The sequence below is a fragment of the Lissotriton vulgaris genome, chromosome 4_1, assembly GCF_964263255.1.
Source record: "Lissotriton vulgaris chromosome 4_1, aLisVul1.2, whole genome shotgun sequence".
In the NCBI taxonomy this organism is placed as follows: domain Eukaryota; kingdom Metazoa; phylum Chordata; class Amphibia; order Caudata; family Salamandridae; genus Lissotriton; species Lissotriton vulgaris.
Window position 1 is genome coordinate 390798444 of NC_141691.1, and position 21474 is coordinate 390819917.

Below are 21474 nucleotides of genomic sequence, written 5' to 3' on the forward strand. Positions count from 1 at the left end.
ACCCAAAAGTGTTCATCATCCAGTGAATGCAGTTTGGAATCTGCATTGAAGACTGAGTGGATGTAGAAGTGTCTCGATGGAGGATTTAGTACTACTGTGATTGACTGTGTAAGTGAGTAATTTAAAGTGTCTAGCTAAATATATGGGATACTGATTTAACTGTGAATATTTGTTTCACTCTGTGTCTTGTGTAAACTACTACATAAGTTGATTAGTAGGTATGTGAAACTCTAATTAGTTTTTAATTAGTTAAGCGAGTATTTGTATGAGAGAGTGAATGTGTGTGTAGTTGGATGGAAGTTGTGTAACTGTCTAAAGATGTGTAAATAGTGGATTAAGTACATATATGAGGTTAAGACTGTATGTGAAAACAGTTGTTTTGGGTGAGTGAATCTCTTCATGGGTGTGTTGATGAGTAAATATATAATTCCCTATGATATATGTCCAACAAAGTAGAAATATAAAAGGCAATGTAAGTGACAGTCGTTGTATATATATAAGTATACATAAGACTCAGTGATTATATGAGTGACTGTATCGAAAACTGTATACTTGTAATAGTCATTTGATAACACACTAAGTAGGAGTTATCTATATGAATAAATAAAGTGGTGTTTGTGTAAGCGTGTAGCTTAGTAAATGTAAGTATGATCAATTGTTTGCATAAGTGAGTAGGATGACTGCATAAGTGAATAGGGTGTGTGCTGGTGTGTAATGTCGATGTAGGTGTATTAGTATATTTAATAGTGTTCTATTGACCTTTGTTAGCATGTATGAGTGAATCTATAGGCAAGTGTTTAGATGTGTATGTAGATCTAGTAATCACTGAGTGGGATTTTAGAAAGTTGTATTGGTGTATCAATGGATCTAAATATGGTACTCTGTATTTTACAGTGAGTGATGAAAGGGTATGATGAGGTATCTGATTGTCACATGCATGATGTCATCAGTGTTGTCATATGTGATGTCATTTGAGATGTCATCAGTGATGTCACTGACCCATGTCATGAATGATGTAATATGTGACATCATCAGCAGTGGATTGTGGGCGCGCGAGTTATACTTAGTACAACTAACTATAACAGAGGAATTTCAATGGTTTTGTAGGAGTGAAATGTCCAGCTAACTAGAACACCCCTGAAACCTATGGTTTTTTCAGTGAATTTGTAAGGTTTCTTAAATGCTAATTCCTAACTATAACATGTCTGAAACCTATGTTTTTTTCAGTGAATTTCAAAGGTTTTTTAAATGCTAAATATGCAAACATGGCTGAAAGACTGATCGTTTTCACTCATGTAAACTATACACAACCTTAATATTAAAATATGCAAGTTTTCCTATACAAGCATATATATTGCTCTTCAACCCTTTGCGTGCGTCGGCCTCACAGTGGGCGTGTGCGGAGGACAGCCGGGAGCCATCCTGACCACGCCCAGTCATAAATCACCCGCACGTGGCGGAATTCCAGCCGCTGTCAACGGATTAAGGCTCTTTACTAAAAGTCTTTTATTGTTTTTACCCTTTTACTTTTAGAACGATAGACCTATTGGCCAAGTACTCATCATTGACAGCATTTAGAATCGATCAAAAAATAACCCAATTTCCGTATTTATGCACACTTTAAAATAAATACAGAGAGAAAAATAAATACTTTTCTGTCTGTATTTATCTGTAAAAACCATTGAAAACATACATCAAGGAGCCCTACTTCAAATGTAATAATGTTTTCAACTTAATAAGCAGTAATTAACATAGAAGTGTGGTATAAGTATGACGCAGCACCTATAATACCTGACTTTCTAGAACAGCGTTCACAGTTCGATTCCAAAGTCCATCAGCATCTTAGCCTACCACCATCTCACTGTCGGTAACACCTTGCTTAATCTTCCTAACGCTGAAATGCCGGCACACATTTCTGGTGGTAGCTTTACGCTTTACAAATGCTGGCATTTTTTTAATTAAAAAGCATAGTGATAACAAATATTAATACACTCTTTTTTCCTTCTAAATAAACAAAATATTTTTTTAAATATCTTCTAGTTAGATGTTTTTAATCATGAGAATGCAAAGAACACAGTTTACCAGGTAACACTTTTTAAACTTTCCAACATATGAAAATAATAAGGACCTTATACGTGTTACTATGGAAATCGAAACCTTTACAGCTTCACAGTTTGTAACTTTTCCCAACATGTGCACAAGTAAAACAGTTAAAACGGGAGCATGTGTAAACGGTAAAACATGACATCTACATAAGCGGAGCAGAATCTTCCTTCTATAGACTACTAAAGAACCAAAAACTATATAAACCACACTTATTGTGTGATTAGTTTCGTTTTCGCGAGTTATTTCTGCGTCGCCAATCTGTAATGCAGGTACTCTTTTCTAACATTGGATTCTTGTTTTGCGTCAACAAACATATTCTGGAGTTGTAAGTTGTTTCATTATGGCATAGTAGACAGTTATAATTTGTGTCTATTTGTCAATATTTAAACATTTATATCTAGAAAAAACTTATTGCATGTTTTTTCCTTTTTCTCTGTAACGTCAGCAGCTTGTTTTCAGAAACAGAGGTGTTGGTGACCCTTCGGCGCAAACCCCAAACATTTACAATCAACGTCACCACCTTCTAGTTGTTAGTGTGTTTTCCCCTAGGGATCATATATTGTTATTATGTATATTATAATATTAACAGTTATGCTGATCTCAGTGGAGTTCATGACCCGTCGTCACAAAGAGTAAAGATATATAAGCAACGTCACCAGCTTCTGGTTTTAAGTCTGTTCCCCCTTTTTGATCATATACTGTGAATATATATATTATAATTTTCACAGTCATGATCTCAGAGGAATTTATGACCCGTCGCCACGAAGATCAAACTTTTTGACCTCCCGGAGAAAAGAAGCTCAGAAAATAAGTACAGCTCGAAAGTATTTCGTTATGGATGTTCTGTTAAATAGATAACTTTTTTTTTTCTTTTTACTGTAACAATGGTATCAATCGTTATATTGTAATAGATTGTCCTAATGTTACAGAAGAGGAATAGGAGATTTTTCTGCAGCATTTGTAATACAGCTTACGTAACATTAGAACGTACTTGATCAGATATTTTTTTCAGGGAGCATATTTTACGAAATTGCAGAATAAAAATATAGCTTTCATACATACTTTGTTGCTTTAAATATTTGATAAACCCTACATTTCTGAATGTTATTTTCTAATTTCTATTCTTTTCATTTGCGGTTCCTATTCACCTTCTCCCTAAAGAATATATAGGACCAGTTCTGTATATTATAATAGTACTATCCTATATATTCTTAGGTGAGAATGTGATTTGTTAGCGGAACAGTGTACAACCTCTAAGCACTACGACAGAACATTGCTGAATTCTACAGAATACAAATTAGAAAAATAATAATGCATACATTTCTATGTAATATGAAGTCACTTGTATTTAACTGTTTTTTACTTGTTCTCTTGACCTTAGATAATGTAGTGCAGGAGTGTTTGTTGTAGCACTTCTATTCTGCTTTATTTAAAAGTAACTGATGCCCTCTTACATTATCAAGACTATGGGACAACACTTTTACAAACTGTAGCAGAAAAAAGGAGGGTATGGCCACGCTCAACTGATATTTTATGAAATTCCATTTTTAATTGTCACCCCTTTCATATATACTGCAACAGTTTCTGAAGAAAGTTTATTTGTATTTGCTAAATAAAAACCGTTTCAAACCTAGACTGAAATGTTTGCTGCACAACCACACCTCCCCAACAGAAAAAAACACCACATTATAAGTAAATAGTGCTCCTGGGAAGTATCCCACCCACAAACTTGATAAAAAAAACACCGTAAGACACTGTCATTTTACCGCCGTGATTTGTACACCACACGGCAATTATATAAATGGCCCTTAAAACATATAAAAACTATTTTTACCTTCATAATCCCTGTCCACCACCTTGTGACCACTGCACAGAGTTAATAGTGTTCCTAACCTCCCCTCTACTACTTTCTTTTCCGATACTCCTTTGGAAGTGTGTCACATAATCACTGACAACAGTGAACCGTTCCCACCCAATAAGGAGCTAACTTGTGCTCGAAACACTTTAGCCAATAAAATGTCCATGTTGTTCCGCAGAGGAGGAAGGACCGACTGCCAAAACTTCTACTTTTAATGCTTCATAGCCAATGAACATTAAGCTTCGTAAGGTCCCGCTTGGAACACGTTACCCAATGAAATGTCCCTAATACTCCGCCAAGAGGAAAGGAATCGCTGACAACACTTCTACTTTCAACAGTTTACAGCCAATCAACATTAAGCTTGGGAAAGTCCTCTTTAGAGCATCTCAGCAAATCAGATGTCCCTTCTACTCCGCAGAGCGGAAGTGAATGGCTGGCAACACTTCTACTTTCAATAGTTCACAACCAACCAACATAAAGCTCAGGAAAGTCCTCCTTACAACATGTAAGCCAATTAGATGTCCTTGCTACTCTCCGGAGCATAAGTGAATTGCAGAAAACACTTTAACTTTCAATACTTAGCACCCAATGAACATTAAGCTTGTTGTTGGAACACCTTACCAATTAAACGCTAAATTTGTTCCACACACACATACAGAACACGTCGTCCTACATATTAATAAATTTTCTGTATCAAAGTGAATCTATCTGTAACAAAAGTGAACACTGCCTAATAAATAAATATTATTCCACATTATATTAAAGAGAAGCCGCAATGTTGTTTTCCCGATATAATTTCCACAGCCTACTGCACCCCCTCCCAACATGAGTGAAGCCCCAGGACTGTGGGGGCCCCAGTGAACCCCGCTATTATTTTAATTATATTTTCCACTGACTTCACCTACGACTAACGGTTTGGATTAGCAACATTGTGTAGTGAACTTGTGACCTGTATGCTCACTTAAGTGTTCCATGCACTATTACTATGGAAACAGGCAGTAACCAGTTTGGAGGTAGGGTTGAAAAGTACTAGCTGTACAGAAACCGTTATATTTACCCAGGATCCTTTACATAACAGAAAGGAAAGCAAAGTAAGACAGAACACTGTGTAGCAGATTTACAATCCCCTTGAGCCACTTTCGCGTCACTTTTCCGATCTTAAAAATTATGCAACAGTAGCGCAATGAACTTGTAAATCTGCCCCTATGCACATTACGAGCAAAAGAAGTACACAACTCTTTCAATTGTTTATCAATCACAATTAGACAGTGTTGCTTCACGATTCACAATGCACTTCAATAAATACTTCATGCCTATTTAAATGGGGGAAGGGATTGTCGACATTACAAAACTTAGGAGCATATTTACAAACATGGCGTTAAAATTGTCGTTGCTTTAACGGCAGCAAACTACATCAAAAACGGCGAGAGGGAACTTCCAAATCCTTTGTTATCTTACCTGAAGATATTTTCAACATTGCTGTTTGCTATGCAAGAGTGAGAGCCACCCCCCGGGGCTATAAAATAAATGGTGCCAACCCCCGGGACACTGCTGTTTCCTATGAGAGGGCAGGAGTCTCCTGGCTCCCGCCCGCCCATAGCAAAGTTAGTTTGGATTTTGAAAGGGAGAGCAGGGAAATCTGTTCTCTCTTTCAATATCCAAACTACTTTGCTTTTCCACATGCATGTTAGCATGTCCCCATGTGGAAAAGCAAAGCCGGCTCCCGAAGGAGGCGGGGAGCCGGCGGGACCGTGAGGGCATTTTGGCTCCCCCCACGGTCCCCAACATTTTTTAGTAGACCCGGGGGATGGGGGTCCCCGGGGATATTAGAAATTACTGATAGGGGCTATTTTTTAACGGTAAAATTAGAAGTTGCGCACCCAGCGCGGTGCTCAGTGCAGCCCCCTGGTGTGCAGGAGCTGGATGCATGACTCAATCTGTAGGGTGCACGACTCCACCGCCTTTCGTGCACAACTTCTACATGTTTGGGAGCCGGCATTGCTTTACCACATGGCGAGCTACTAACATGCAGCTCCCCATGTAAAAAAGCACTCTGGTTAAGATTTTGAAAGATAGAACAGATTTCCTTGCTATGGGAGGGCGGGATGGGCACCCCGGGACACTGCAGAAGCCAGCCCTCACACAATACATAAAGCCCCGGGGAGTGGTGGTCCCCGGGGCTTTGGGGACCTTGGAGCCCCCAAACAATTTTTTTTATCCCCGGGGGATGGCGGGGCCCTTGATTGTAATGATCCCTGGGGCTGGGGGGCCCAGAGGGGCCACCCATAAAATGTAATATTTTGCCCCAGGGATTTTACAGCAGAGTCCGCGCACCCTACGCCACTTGCAGTTTATTCAAAAAAATAAAATAATAATTTAGTAGGCCCTGGGGGTCCTTCTGGGACCCCCTAAGCAGGTCTAGAGGGTCAAACTATTTCTACCTTGCCCCCTTTCTACGTTTTGCACACTTGTTCCACTGACTTCTTCAGCCTCGCTTCTACCGAGCCACAAAATAGCTGCCAACAGTTCCTGGTTCTGAATGTTGACAACCACTTGACAGCCAATTAGCATTCAGCGCACGATTGGAAGGGTGCACTTATGATGCACTCACGGGGCGCTCATAGTCAGCGGATCCGCTGCGCCCATAGATATATATATGCTTTTAACTGTAATTTTCTCAGGAACTACTGAACAGATTGACACAATTTAAGAAAAAGGCACAAGTCTGAACTGAGGACTACATCTCTGCTAAATTTGGCGTAATTTCGTTCAGCAGTTTGGGCTGTAGCTGTGGCTAAAGGTCCTATGGAAAATTGTATGGGGAAACACGTTTTGGCACCCCCCTTTTTCTCGGCCACCGCTTCACGAATCACCCCGAAACTTTTCAGGGAAGCAGCGGAACGGAGCTGGCCATTATTTTTGAAAATTTCGCAAAGATTCATCAACCAGCGCCAAAGTTATTCCAAATAGAATGTTGCGGATTTCCTAGGGAAAAAAGGTCCTAACTATAACTACCTACTGGCATTCGCCAGTAGGTAATATATATATATATAAGATCAGCAGTGGGAACCAGTTAACTTTAGAGGGGCAGTGGAGCATTATGGGCAATGGAGTCCCGTGATGATATGACTTTGAATATAAAAGCAGAGAAAACTGTTTTATTTCATACCACTGTGGGGTTACTTGGAAACCTGAAACACACAAGTACTCTTCTCTGCTTTCCTCTTTACAGAGCAAATGGGATAAAATAAGACTTTCCCTTTAATCTGGAGTCAATGACTGAAGTCCTTTCTCACTGCCTAATGAGATACGTTATTTAAACCAAAACGAACCCACGGACACTGCAGCTTGGCCTTTGATGAAGAGTTTTGTAAACTCGAAACGCGTTATGCCTGTTTTTTTAATAAAAAGATCTTTCACAAGCACTGTTGGTGTGGCCTGTGCAGCGTGAGGTATTGCGCACGTCTTTCTTTGAGATATATATATATATATATATATATACACTGAAAAAAACATGGGTCTCAGGGGCGTTATAGTTAGTTGGACATTTCATTCGTACAATACCATAGAAATTGAGCAAGATTGCTGCATATACACAATTTGGAAAAGGCCATATATGCTAGAAAGGGGAAGAAAGGCAGAGCACTATGCTTGCAGATATGGAGCCCGATCGCAGAATGGAAGGATAGGATGGTTAGATTATAGACTGGGCAAGAATTCTTGAACCTGGTCAGACATTGTTGTTTCTGATCGATTAGGCTCCTCAAACTAGCTGTCCTGGTTTAGACTTATATATATCTTACTTATCTGCTTAGCTTTACATTATCTAATTTTTATTTTAATAGGCAATTACTTTTTATGTATCTATGGCATAAATATACTTCATCTCTTTTTGTTTTTTTTGTTTTAATGTAGATAACCTGTATGCACAAAGTAAGATTGTGGCCTAAAAATTGCCCTATACAAATGGGAAATTAGACTGATAATATTTTTGTTTTTATTTTCTTGTGCTCATGATTGTTACTTTATTTTTCTGATTTGAATTGTCCTGTGCGGGGTGGGAGGGAAGGGTGTAAATGTTGTAAAATTGTTGAATAAAAACATTTAAAAAAAAAAAAAAGAAATTGAGACAACATGTGTGGGATTGTCATTATCACTTTGTAAACTATGACGTATGCGGACAACATTCTGACATGAGAAGAAATTTAGTACTTTTTTATGCGTAATCTGTGTAGGTGGGGTTTACATGTCGGTGCCACTGAAACGCGTCAAAGGAATTGAAAGCACGACCTACAGTGCATGAATAATATCTATATGTTATTGAATGTACTTCAGAGATTTATTGGCACTAAAAGTAGGAGTGCTCTCATTGTAAAAGACAAATTGGATCGCCTTGGAAACTCCCCCCTTTTTCTTCTTGTATTTGTTACCTTTTTTTGTGTTTTTATGTATATGAAATTTGAAAAGTATGAATTTTTAAAGAAACATTATTAAAGCCTGTAACGGGGTCCCCCTGGGGGGCCCCGCAACGGGGCGCGAACTGACCCAATGTGACCCCCCCTCTTCTTTCCACAGCCCACGCAGTATTCGGAGTGGTACAGCCCAGACTCCTACAGTTGTGACGAAGAAGATGTGTGGCCCTTTAACCAGCCCGGAGGTGAAGAAGGGGAGGAGTCGCACAGGTGGATAAAGGAGGAGAACGCCCAACCCCAGGTGTGTCTATACACCGGAGGAGAGGTCAGAGTGAAGAGGAGCGGAGTGGCGGGAAGCAGCGTGGAGGAGCGGAGAGAAGAAGGACGAGAAAGCGGAGCGGTGCGGAGGAGAGGAGGAAGCGGAGAGAGCGAGGACAAGTGGAGCGACAGCATCGGGAGGATAGACGAGACCCCTCGCTCCGAAGGAGAGCCGGCGGATCAAGAGTGGACCTGGGAGCGGTTATCCGAGAGCCGTGCGGACCAAGCCTTGCAGGAAGAAGGAGACGTCGAGACACCCAAGGAAGAACGGGGAAAGCCTGGAGGCCAACACCACGCGTCGCCCAGCCGTACGCCAGGAGGGGTACGGCTCACGGAGGTACGTAAACGCTTCCTGGGGTGGTTTTCTGATAAAGCACGACTATTAGCAGACCGGGGAGGGAGGAACCTGAGGGAGGACCCAAGGGGGGAAAGCACGAGCACTCGCCCTCCTCCTTGACCGTAAACTAAGAGAGCAAGATCACTACACTAAGTGTTTCCCTCACTACCCCATCCCTGTGTTTCCACCTGCTAAACAGCTGCGCATTTCTGATACCTGCCTCTCTTTTTCGTTCTCCCCTTCGGCATCGGCGTGGGCGGCCAGCACGGAGCCTCCAGATCCCCCTGAGCGGCGGAGTCCGGTCCGAAGGAAAGAAGAGGGAACCCGGAAGAAACAACACCGAGAGAGAAGCCGATCCCCACGGAGGTCCACAATTAGAAAAACCTGTACAGATGCGCTATATGAGCAATTAAAAGCAAGAGTAACAAAAACACGTCTCCTGCCCATTTCTGGTCCCGCCGTTACAGTGGTGGAGAATGCGGGCAACATAGCCATCTGCGACCAGAAGATGGAGAGCGTGGTGCAAGCCTTGGTGCAAGGGCAGGAGAGGCTGGAGAGGTTGGCAGAGCAACAACTCAGGGCAGCAGAGGCCGATCGAGAACTGATAAAAACCGCCGTGACGGCCCGTGCTTTGGACCCCCCCCTCACGTCAGGCCCGGTGTCAGTAAGTAACGTACCCCACACCATAGGAGGGGTCTCTCTACAAAAGTATCAACCTGGAGAGGACCCCGATGCTTTCTTATTAAACTTTGAACGGGCGGCCCGAGCCTGTGGTTGGCCAGGGGCCAAATGGCCGTTTTTTTTGGCCCCACTGCTGGTTGGCGAGGCACAAGCCGCCTACCAGGTGGCCAATCCAAGAGGGGATACCCCTTATACAGACATCAAACGGATTATCCTGGACCATCTGGGACTGGACAGGGAAGCTTACAGGCTGAGGTTCCGGCGAGAACGAGGGGTAACCGGAGAAACGCCTAAAACCCTCTTTGTCAGACTGAAGATGGCCGCCGACAAGTGGCTCAGCCCGACCGAAAGTACAAAGGAAGAAATAATGGACCGGATTTACTTGGAACAGTTTGTAGAGGCGCTACCCTTTGCCACCCAGAGGTGGCTAAAACAACATCCTGATCTGACGACAGCTCAAGCCGTAGAGATGGCTAACACTTATTCTAGAGTACAACAGAGACCCCTGCCGGCCCTGGAATCCGACAAGGGGAAGACGCCCTTCAGACCGGAGAAAAAACTCCTGAGGGCTCCAGAACCCCCCAAACCCCGTCCCTGGAAAAGCGAACCCCTCCCTCACACGGGGCCACAGTGCTTTGAGTGCGGGACCTGGGGTCACATAGCCCGGAATTGTCCCAGGAGAAGACCAGCCGACGAACCGATGGAAGTAGGATATCTGCCTCGCACCGTCCTCTACTCGGCTGAGATGGGCCACGCATACCGCGTAAGTATGAGGATAAACGGTAACCCGGTGCAGGCGCTCCTGGATTCTGGCTGCCGTCAGTCGGTGGTTCAGGCCCACCACGTCAGGCCCCACCAGCTCATACCCCACGAACAAGTATACATCCGATGTGTCCACGGGGATGTGAAACCCTATCCCGTCGCTATAATGTCCCTAGTACCCCAGGAAGGATCAGCCGTAAGGGTTCGTGTTGGGGTATTGTCGACGCTCCCTGAAGATCTGATAATCGGAACGGACAACCCGGCCTTTTTGTCCATGTTCAATCGGAGCATGGCCCAGACAAAGAGGACACTGGTAAACATGAGAACATCCGAAGCGGTGACGGCCTTAGCTTCCTCGGATCCCTGGACATTGGATCGCAGTTTCCAATTCGCCCAGGCCAATGACTCCACTTTGATCAACGCCTGGGAGAAGGCCCATCACACGCAAGACGAGGACCCCCGGCGTTATCCGAGAATGTATATCAAAAACGGCCTGTTGTACCGCCAAGGGGGGAAAGAGGACCCCGAGCAGTTGTTGGTGCCTGGGTCATTCCGCGAACAGGTCCTATTCTTTTCGCATTCTCATTTAGTCGCCGGTCACACGGGAGCAGAGAAAACCACCCAGAACCTCCTGAAGAGTTTTTACTGGCCCGGGATATACAAAGACGCTCTGACATACTGCAAGCAATGTGACATTTGCCAGACTAGAAACATGACGAGGCCCCCTGCAGTACCATTACAACCCCTCCCCATTATCGGGGTTCCCTTTGAACGAATTGGTATGGACATTATTGGACCCCTCCCAAAAACAAAGAAGGGATATTCTTATGTCCTGGTCATCGTCGATTATGCCACGCGATTTCCAGAAGCATTTCCCCTAACATCCACCACCTCCAAGAACGTGGCGGACAAGATGCTTGAGCTATTCACCCGGGTCGGTTTCCCTAAAGAAATACTAACCGACCAAGGGACCCCTTTCGTGTCACGCCTCATGGGGGACGTATGTAAAGTGCTGCATATACACCAGATCCGGACCGCTGTTTACCACCCGCAAACCGACGGATTAGTAGAGAGATACAACCGCACCATAAAAACAACCTTAAGAAAAATGCTGGAAGTCAACAGTAACGAATGGGACCAGGTGCTTCCCATTGCTTTGTATGTAATCCGAGGGCAAACCCAAAGCAGTTTAGGGGTCTCGGCCTTTGAGATGTTATATGGGAGAAAACCACGATCATTACTGGACATGAACAAGGAAGCGTGGGAAAATGAAACCCCAGAGGAAACCGCAAACACTCTAGAATACGCTCGAAACCTGCGTTCCAAGCTAGGGAAACTAAGGGACCTGGCGTTCGCCAATCTCGAGAAACACCAGAATAAACAGAAGACCCTTTATGACAAAGGAAAGAAATGGAGGAGCCTGGAAAAAGGTGATTGGGCGCTAGTGTTGTTGCCCTCATCCACACAGAAATTCAAGGCGGAGTGGAGTGGGCCGTACCAAGTCGTGGAGAAGATCGGGAAGACCAGTTACCGGCTACAAGTGAACGCCAGAAAAAAGCAAGTCTACCACATAAACCTGCTAAAAAAATGGCTAGGGGCACCCCCCCGCCCGGTCCATCTTGCTGAGTCAGATAAAAACCCTTGTCTCTCTACGATTCCCCTGCTCGTGATCAACGATGATTTGAGACAGGAGGACAAACAAGAGCTGCTGGACGTCCTGCGGAAACAGGAACATGTGTTTTCGGACCTCCCGGGGAAAACCACGATGGCAGAACACCGCATAGACACAGATCCAGGAAAGACGGTGAAAATACGGCCTTATCGGATCCCTGAAGCCAGGAGACAAGACATACGCCGCGAGGTAACCGACATGTTACGACTAGGAGTCATCCGCCCCTCGCACAGCAATTGGTCGAGCCCCATCGTTCTCATACCCAAACCGGATGGATCACGCAGATTCTGTATGGACTTTCGGGCCCTGAACGCCATCTCAAAGTTCGATGCATATCCCATCCCACGGATTGACGAACTCATAGAAAAGCTGGGAGAGGCAAAGTACATAAGTACGATAGACCTCACAAAAGGGTACTGGCAGGTACCGCTGAGGGAGGAGGACCGGCATAAAACAGCCTTTTCGACCACAGAAGGCCATTATGAGTTCACGGTCCTACCGTTTGGCCTTCACGGAGCCCCCGCTACTTTTCAGAGACTTATGAATAACGTACTACACGGCCTGTCGTCCTTCACCTCAGCTTACTTAGACGACATTGTGGTATTCAGCCCCGACTGGGAGACCCATTTGAGACACCTGTCGCAAGTATTAGATACCCTGAACCAGGCGGGACTAAAGATTAATGCAAAGAAATCCCGGCTCGCCTTTCACAAAGTGAAGTACCTGGGGTACGTCCTGGGACACGGCTTGATCGAGCCACAAACGGAGAAAGTCCGGGCCATTTCGGAGACACCGTTTCCCACCACAAAAAAGGAGCTACGGGCGTTTTTGGGGCTAATCGGGTACTATCGACGATTTATACCGAACTTTGCCCAGGTGGCCTCCCCCCTCACGGATGCCCTGCAAACCACAGTCAAACAGGCCACACTGGCCAAACCCACGGTGGTCATGTTGGACTCCTTCAACGAGTTGAAGAAAAGGATTACCTCCACCCCCGTCCTCAATTCCCCGGATTTTACGCGTCCCTTCGCCTTGCACACCGACGCATCCGAGTTTGGGATCAGAGCGGTGCTGTCCCAGGAAGGCCGGGACGGATTGGACCACCCAATCCTGTTCGTTAGTCGGAAACTGTTCCCACGGGAACTGAAGTATGCTACAGTGGAGAAGGAGTGCCTGGCTATTCGGTGGGCCGTGGAAAAACTGGCCTATTACCTCGAGGGCCGACCCTTCTCTCTGTACACGGACCACGCGCCCCTTACTTGGATGGCGCGAAACAAATCCTCCAATGCCAGGGTCATGAGGTGGTTCCTGGCCTTGCAGCCATACTCCTTCAGAGTGTGCCACAAGCGTGGCGTGGACAATGTTGGGGCTGACTTTGTCCCGTCATCCGCTTCCCGAACGGAAGCGTTCAGGGGGGGAGGTGTGTAACGGGGTCCCCCTGGGGGGCCCCGCAACGGGGCGCGAACTGACCCAATGTGACCCCCCCCCTCTTCTTTCCACAGCCCACGCAGTATTCGGAGTGGTACAGCCCAGACTCCTACAGTTGTGACGAAGAAGATGTGTGGCCCTTTAACCAGCCCGGAGGTGAAGAAGGGGAGGAGTCGCACAGGTGGATAAAGGAGGAGAACGCCCAACCCCAGGTGTGTCTATACACCGGAGGAGAGGTCAGAGTGAAGAGGAGCGGAGTGGCGGGAAGCAGCGTGGAGGAGCGGAGAGAAGAAGGACGAGAAAGCGGAGCGGTGCGGAGGAGAGGAGGAAGCGGAGAGAGCGAGGACAAGTGGAGCGACAGCATCGGGAGGATAGACGAGACCCCTCGCTCCGAAGGAGAGCCGGCGGATCAAGAGTGGACCTGGGAGCAGTTATCCGAGAGCCGTGCGGACCAAGCCTTGCAGGAAGAAGGAGACGTCGAGACACCCAAGGAAGAACGGGGAAAGCCTGGAGGCCAACACCACGCGTCGCCCAGCCGTACGCCAGGAGGGGTACGGCTCACGGAGGTACGTAAACGCTTCCTGGGGTGGTTTTCTGATAAAGCACGACTATTAGCAGACCGGGGAGGGAGGAACCTGAGGGAGGACCCAAGGGGGGAAAGCACGAGCACTCGCCCTCCTCCTTGACCGTAAACTAAGAGAGCAAGATCACTACACTAAGTGTTTCCCTCACTACCCCATCCCTGTGTTTCCACCTGCTAAACAGCTGCGCATTTCTGATACCTGCCTCTCTTTTTCGTTCTCCCCTTCGGCATCGGCGTGGGCGGCCAGCACGGAGCCTCCAGATCCCCCTGAGCGGCGGAGTCCGGTCCGAAGGAAAGAAGAGGGAACCCGGAAGAAACAACACCGAGAGAGAAGCCGATCCCCACGGAGGTCCACAATTAGAAAAACCTGTACAGATGCGCTATATGAGCAATTAAAAGCAAGAATAACAAAAACAAGTCTCCTGCCCATTTCTGGTCCCGCCGTTACAAAGCCATATATATTTTTTTTAAACTTCTGTGGTATTTGGTTGGATTAGATATGTTGTGATTGATGAGTGACTGATTGCTCGGAAAATTAGTTTTTTATCCGGGGGAACGTTTGTGGGTTTTGGTTTGTAGTACCCTGGCCTTTTGGTTTGGGGTATTTCTCATTGTTTTGATCTATTATTGTAGAACAAGATTGAGAGGCATCTGTATATCCACACCACATTTAAATGGAAACTTCCTATATCAATTACGGCATGTCATTGAGCTTTTTTCCCCTGAAAAAACAGGCATTGGTTATTAAATATTTCAAAACTCAATGAGGCGAGGTGTAATAATTCTATTAAAAATATCTCGGAAAGTAAGTGCTCCTTGCTGCACACGCCGCACCACCTTCCCCAGCCTCTCCGAAATCTGCAGCACGTTATTAATGACACCCTAATCTAAAGCCTGCACGAGAGCAGGCTGGACCACCGCTGCAGAGATCAGGTGTAATCTGGAGGGAAGAGATTCTATTGCTGGGACAACTCAGACTTTCGTCCCTTCGCTGGTGATAAAACAAATGTCACTCAGGGGTGCACGAGCTGCACAGAGTGATCTCCAAGTTGACGCTCGGTTCAATCAGTCATGGGGTTTGTCTTTAAAGGCGAACACCCATGATATCATATCCATTCGATGTTTGGCCTCTCTGCAGAGCACACAAACTAATTGCTACATGTGCGCGGCGGAACACTTTTTGCGGGGTGTGGGTGGATGGGGTGGGGGCTGGAGACACAAAAATACCTGGTTTCCCTGCAGCCTCATATAGAGACAAAAAAACGAGTTGTAATGGTAACACAATGTATTCGTATACGTAGTAATGCTGTCTTCCAGAGGGGGAAACATTTTGCAGTTAAAATGGTATGCAGTGAAAAAATACACAATGTAACAGCAATTGCAATGTAGAAACGGCATGGCAAAAGGATGCGTTGAAACGATTTGCGATGTAGGATCAAACATCTAGAATAAGTGGGTATATAAGTGTCTAAATGGATGATTTTGTTGGTGTGAAACTGATTGTATAACTGACTGATTAAGTGTATCTTAGTGAATACATGGGTTAGTGAGTAATCTTTAAATGTGTAAATATCTGTATCAGTCTCTCACTTTGTGTATAAGAGGCAGCATGGGTTGGTGAGTAGCTACATGAGTGTCTATATGGGTTATTAGTTTTTGTTTTAGTATCAGTATGAGTGTCAGAGTGTCTGTATGGTTCGTTAGGGGTATTACTTTGTGCATAAATGCATGAATGAGTGAGTCACTGTTTGTATGTGTTAAAGACAGCATGTGTGCAGGACTGTATGTGTGGATGGGTGTGTTGGTGAGTGAATGACTGTCTCAGTAGTGTCTTTATGAGTAACTACATATGTTTTTAACTAGTATGTGTGAGTATTGGTGTATGTAAGTGAGTATAAGTGAGAGTGAGAGATTGGAAGATTACCTGTAAAAATGAGTATGTGTTTCTATAAATGATTGTTTAAGAGTATGTGCTACTTTCAGTAGAAGTACGTGTGGTGGTGTGTGTATAACTGTAAACGCAAGTAAAAGGATGTTTGATACTTTCTTTGAATGCGTGACTATGTGTGTGAGTAACTATGGATGAGTGGCGGTGTGTAAGTGTATGTATAGGTAGGTGTATGAGTACATATGATGAGTGAGTGCATGTATGAGTGACTGTATGGGACTTTTGTTGAATGTGTGGATGTGTGTGTAGATCTTGGAATTAGTGAATGGGTATGTTCTAAATAGTATTGGTGTGTCTATTGTTTTGAAAATTGTATTTTGCATTTTAGAGTGTGTGTATCAAAAGTTATATTAGGGTGAGAAGAGATCTGGCACTCTATCACAAGGCTGATGCTATCAGTGACATCATTTGAGATGTCATCAGTGATGTCATGAGTGATGTCACTGACCATGTCATGAGTGATGTAATATGTGACATCATCAGCAGTGCATTGCGGGGCATGACTTATAGTCAGCAGAACTAACTATAACGGGGGAATTTCTATGGTTTTGTACGATTAAAATGTCCAACTAACTATAACGCCCCTGAAACCTATGTTTTTTTCAGTGAATCTCTAAAGTTTTTTATATGCTAATTTCTAAGTATAACATGCCTGAAACCTATGGTTTTCTCAGTGAATTTCGAATGTTTTTTAAATGCTAGTTTCTAACTATGCCTACAGAGGTAGGAAATGTCAAGAAAGAAGAAAAAACACACAGAAAGAAGCAAAAGAAATGTAGAAAGAAGCAACAGAAGTCTACAAAGATGAAGAAAAGTGCAGGAAGAAGCAAGACATGTGCAGAAACAACCAACAGAGGAGCTGAAGGGGGCCTGGTTGCAAAATCATCCTGTGCCCACAACTTTTTCTGATGGGTACTGGTGGTAAATGACGGACTAACCAGGCCGAGAGCCAGTGCTATGCTAAAAGACACTTATAATACAGTGAAAACACTTACATACACTAGGTAACACTATGCGTTGGGGTACCCCTGTGATTAGCATGACCTCCTCTGTAAGCCCCTAGTACATAATAGGGCAGGGGGATTAAAATTACCTCTAAGTCAGAGGATTCGAAATATGCTACTTTAACTAGTAGTCGCGTTTGCAGAGTGGTGGAGAAAGGGGCCATGGCCTCCGAAGAAGTCTTAGCAAACCCACTGTGTGGGACTTACTGTAGGTAACAAGAGGGGTATTTGACCCCCAAGGACATCCAACTTCCCAAACTATTACCTCCAGTCAGTCTCACACAGTGGGGCCGATTGAGGTGGGACTCTGATGTACATTGATTAGGGAAAATTAGTCATTTATTTAAAAACGCAAAACCAAAGGGGATGATGGAGTTAGGACCTAGTTTCCATAGGAAATCTGCAACATTCTATTTGGAATAACTTTGGAGCCGGCCGACGAATTTTCGCAAAATTCTCCAAGAAGATGGGGCGCTCCGCTCCTTCCCTGAAAGTTTCAGAGTGATTCGTCAAGTGGGGGCCCGAGAAAAAAGGGGGGTCCCATGCAATTTTCCATAGGGACTTTTAGGTGAGGCTTCAGCCCGAACTGCTGAATGGAATTACACCAAATTTGGCAAAAAAGTAGAGTTTGTTTTGCAGATTACGCTTTTTGTTAAATGGTGTAAATCCATTCATTAGTTCCTTAGAAAATCAAAAGTAAAATCATAGATATATTTGCTAAGTTGTACCGTACGCGTACGTGTACCATTACGAGTACGAGCTGCATGCTAATTGGCTGAAAACTATCTGTCAACACTCCAAACCAGGAAGTGTTGGCAGCCATCTTGTGTCTCGGTAGAACCGAGGCACAAGAAAAGTGATAAACAAGTGTGCAAAAGACGCAAAGGGGGCAAGGTAGAAAGACCCTGACCCCCTAGGCCTGCTCAGGGGGTCCCACAAAGACCCCCCAAAACATTTTTGGGGGAAATATCGCGGGATACGCATAGAGGACGCATACCATGCCGATCCCCCAAAGAAAATTAAGGCACCACTCTGCAAACGCGCCCCCCCTGGTGCGTTTGCAGAGGGGGAAATAATTCCCCTTGAATACTGGGGGTCCCTGGGGGCCAAGTAGCTTACCCGGAACCTCCAGTATGCGCAAGGGGGCTGCCTTGCAGAGACGTGTAAAGAGGCCATGCCCCTTTTTACACCGCTCTTAAACCCAGCCCCCGGCGCATACTGGAGGTTCCTGGTGGGCTAGTTAGCCCCCAGGGACCCCCAGTATTCAAGGGGAATTAGCTCCCCCTCTGCAAAAGCGCCAGGGGACTGCGTTGCAGAGAGGTGTAATGAAGCCACCCCCCTTTTTACACCTCTCTGCAAGATAGCCCCCTGGCGAATACTTGAGTTTCCTGACCCCCAAGGCCCCCCCAAAAATGTTTTTTGTTGAAAAAATCACGGGATACGCATAGGGTACGCGTACCCTGCCCATCCCCCCCAAAAGAATTCACGCACCACTCTGCACACGGAGGTTCCTGGTGGGCTAGTTGGCCCCCAGGGACCCCCGGTATGCAAGGGGACTAAATACCCCAACAAAGAATGTGCTACGGGCGTGTTTGCACAGTGGTGAAGGTAGGGGGCGGGGCTTGAGGTGATATGTAATTCCTCTTCAATCCAGAGGTCCCATAGGGGCCAACTAGCCCACCAGGTATCTCCAGTAAGTGCCACGGAGCTGCGGCATTGCCTCTGAACACCTCTCTGCAACGCAGCTCCCTTGCGCATACTGGAGGTACCTGGTGGGCTAGTTGGCCCACAGGGGACCTCAGGATTGAAGAGGAAAGAATTCCCCAACTTAAAACGTGCCACAGGGCGTGTTTGCACACATGTCACCTCAGGCCCCGCCCCCTTCCCTCAATCTTGAGCAAAATATTCCTCTAAAATCAGGTGAACTACGAATTCCAATTTACTCACCTGTTATCAGGAGAGACGTCAGTGCTGCATCCTTCAGCCCTGTATTGATCCTGAAAAGTAATTTTAACCGTACTTACCAGTAACTTGAATTTCCTTCCATAGGATATCATTGCCTGCTATATAAAATATATATAAATAAAAATAAAACATTACAATTTTAATATTTTTTAAACACATTTTTTTCACTTTATATTAAAAATATGTAATGTCTTCAGTGATGTCATTTGAGATGTCATGAGTGATGTCACACTGACCATGTCATGAGTGCATTGCGGGTGATCAAGTTATAGTTAGCTGAACTAACAAGAACGGGGGAATTTCATTGGTTTTGTATGAGTGAAATGTCAAGCTACCTCTACCATGTATGAAACCTATGGTGTTTTCAATGAATATATATATTTCTTACCTGGCATCTGAGGAAACAAGCAGAGCAAGGAGATCGGAGTTATATATATATATATATGTATATATTGCTCCAAGCATTCTCTCAGAACTTCCACTCCAGGCGAAAATAGATAGACGGGCTCTGTCAGGTAGGTATTTTATTTAGACCTCCTCTCTGAGATGCGCTTTGAGCACAAAGTGCTCTTGATCACACAGATTGGAATACAGCAAATGCCAATGTTTTTAAAGTTTGCTTGGTGTCCACCCATTGTGAGAGTCACGTGGCTTCCAATACTAAACATAGAAGAAAGACTTCGCAATTGCACAAGTGTATCTACATCATTGCGGTGAGTCAAAATAGTAATAAAGTTTTCTCAATGAGATTATTATTGGATTTTGCGTTACCTTTGGCAATTTTATAACAGTATAAATGCTGATATGTGCAAATGTAGCAAATCAGAATAAATATAAATATACATAATATATAAATATATAAATATTGATAAAATCCTAACATGATTTGCATCTAATAAGAACCTTGAAAATTGTATTTCTGACCTCCATACATTGATATTTCAATAAATACATATGTAAACAGTAAACGCTGTGCAAAAATTAGCAATTTGTGCAAACTCTGCAATTCTGGGTCAACATTAAAAAAAATACAATAACTCGTTGGTTCCTATGAGCACTTGATGGGATAACTCCATACATCTATATAAATCTATATATCTATATCTATACTAATATAATAAAGAGAGAGCCCAAACCTTTGAGGCGGGTAATCTCAGGAACCACAGCACCAATCACAACACCCAATACAGCGTTGAAAAGGGCAGTTGCAGCAGAAGGCCATAGGCTATGCAGACGCCCACCATAAACATTTCAAAGGTAAAAGAACCGTGCCAGCAAAGTAGTCCCTTGTGGGCGTGTCTGCCTTGTGCTGTGGGCGTGTGCTGGGGGAGTGACAAACGCTGAGAGGGTGTGCTACGTTCCTCCCTTTATGCCATGTCTCATATTGTATGCTGGGGGCGTGTGCGGGGCGCGGGATTACGGAAAAAAAGCAAGCGTTGTGCCCAAATATTCATTGTTTTTTTCTTCCCAGGTTCTGTACATTCCAGCTCCGGGTGTCAACCCTGCTCCCTTTAAATACCCCTGCACCCCATGATCATAACCCACCCTTACTCCTTGAAATACCCCAACACCAGTAAACACTAACCCATCTTAACCCTATAAATATACCCTGTACCCCCAAACCTATACCTAAACCCTAAAAATACCCATGTACCCCAAAACCCAAACCTAGCCCTGAACCCTAAAAATACCCCTGTACCCCAAAACCCAAACCTACCCCTGAACCCTAAAATAACTCTGTACCCCAAAACCCAAAACTATATCTGAACCCTTAAAATACCCCTGTACCCCAAAACCCAAACCTACCCCTGAACCCTAAAAATACCCCTGTACCCCAAATCCCCGAACCTAGTCCTGAACCCTAAAAAAGTGCCTATATCCCGAAACCCAAAACTATATCTGAACCCTTAAAATACCCCTGTACCCCAAAACCCAAACCTAGTCCTGAACCCTAAAAATACCCCTGTACCCCAAAACCCAAACCTACCACTGAACCCTAAAATACCCCTGTACCCCAAAACACAAACCTAGCCCTGAACCTTTAAAATACCCCTTTACCCCAAAACCCAAACCTACCCCTGAACCCTTAAAATACCCCTGTACCCCAAAACCCAAACCTAGCCCTGAACCCTAAAAATACCCCTGTACCCCAAAACCCAAACCTACCCCAGAACCCTAAAATACCTCTGTACCCCAAAACCCAAACCTAGCCCTGAACCCTTAAAATACCCCTGTACCCCAAATATATATATATATATATAATATTGCAAAGAAATATAAAGTAGGGAAACTCGAGTTCACACACTACTGAACACGCACTCAAGTGCATCAGCAGTGCACTGTGAATCGGAGCGTTTCACAGGCCTGTCACAGATAAGAAATGCTATCAAAACGAAATCC

General features: G+C 44.6%; 2 protein-coding genes across 3 annotated transcripts in view; one reads left to right on the plus strand and one right to left on the minus strand.

Moving 5' to 3' along the window:
* The window catches only part of RPS6KA6 (ribosomal protein S6 kinase A6), a 600906-nt gene that overhangs the window by 161035 nt on the left and 418397 nt on the right, over nucleotides 1–21474 (minus strand). The window lies entirely within an intron of this gene.
* On the plus strand, nucleotides 10029–14260 carry LOC147718788 (uncharacterized). Its single transcript, XM_086966572.1, has 2 exons — nucleotides 10029–10475; nucleotides 13649–14260. The coding sequence occupies exons 1-2, from the start codon at nucleotides 10029–10031 to the stop codon at nucleotides 14258–14260; spliced, it is 1059 nt and encodes a 352-aa protein (XP_086822698.1).

Coding starts and splice junctions, on each gene's coding strand:
- LOC147718788 (XM_086966572.1), top strand. CDS start 10,029: ATGGCCGCCGACAAGTGGCTCAGCCCGACCGAAAGTACAAAGGAAGAA. Junction 10,476..13,648: donor AGATGGGCCACGCATACCGC/GTAAGTATGAGG, acceptor TTCTTTCCACAG/CCCACGCAGTATTCGGAGTG.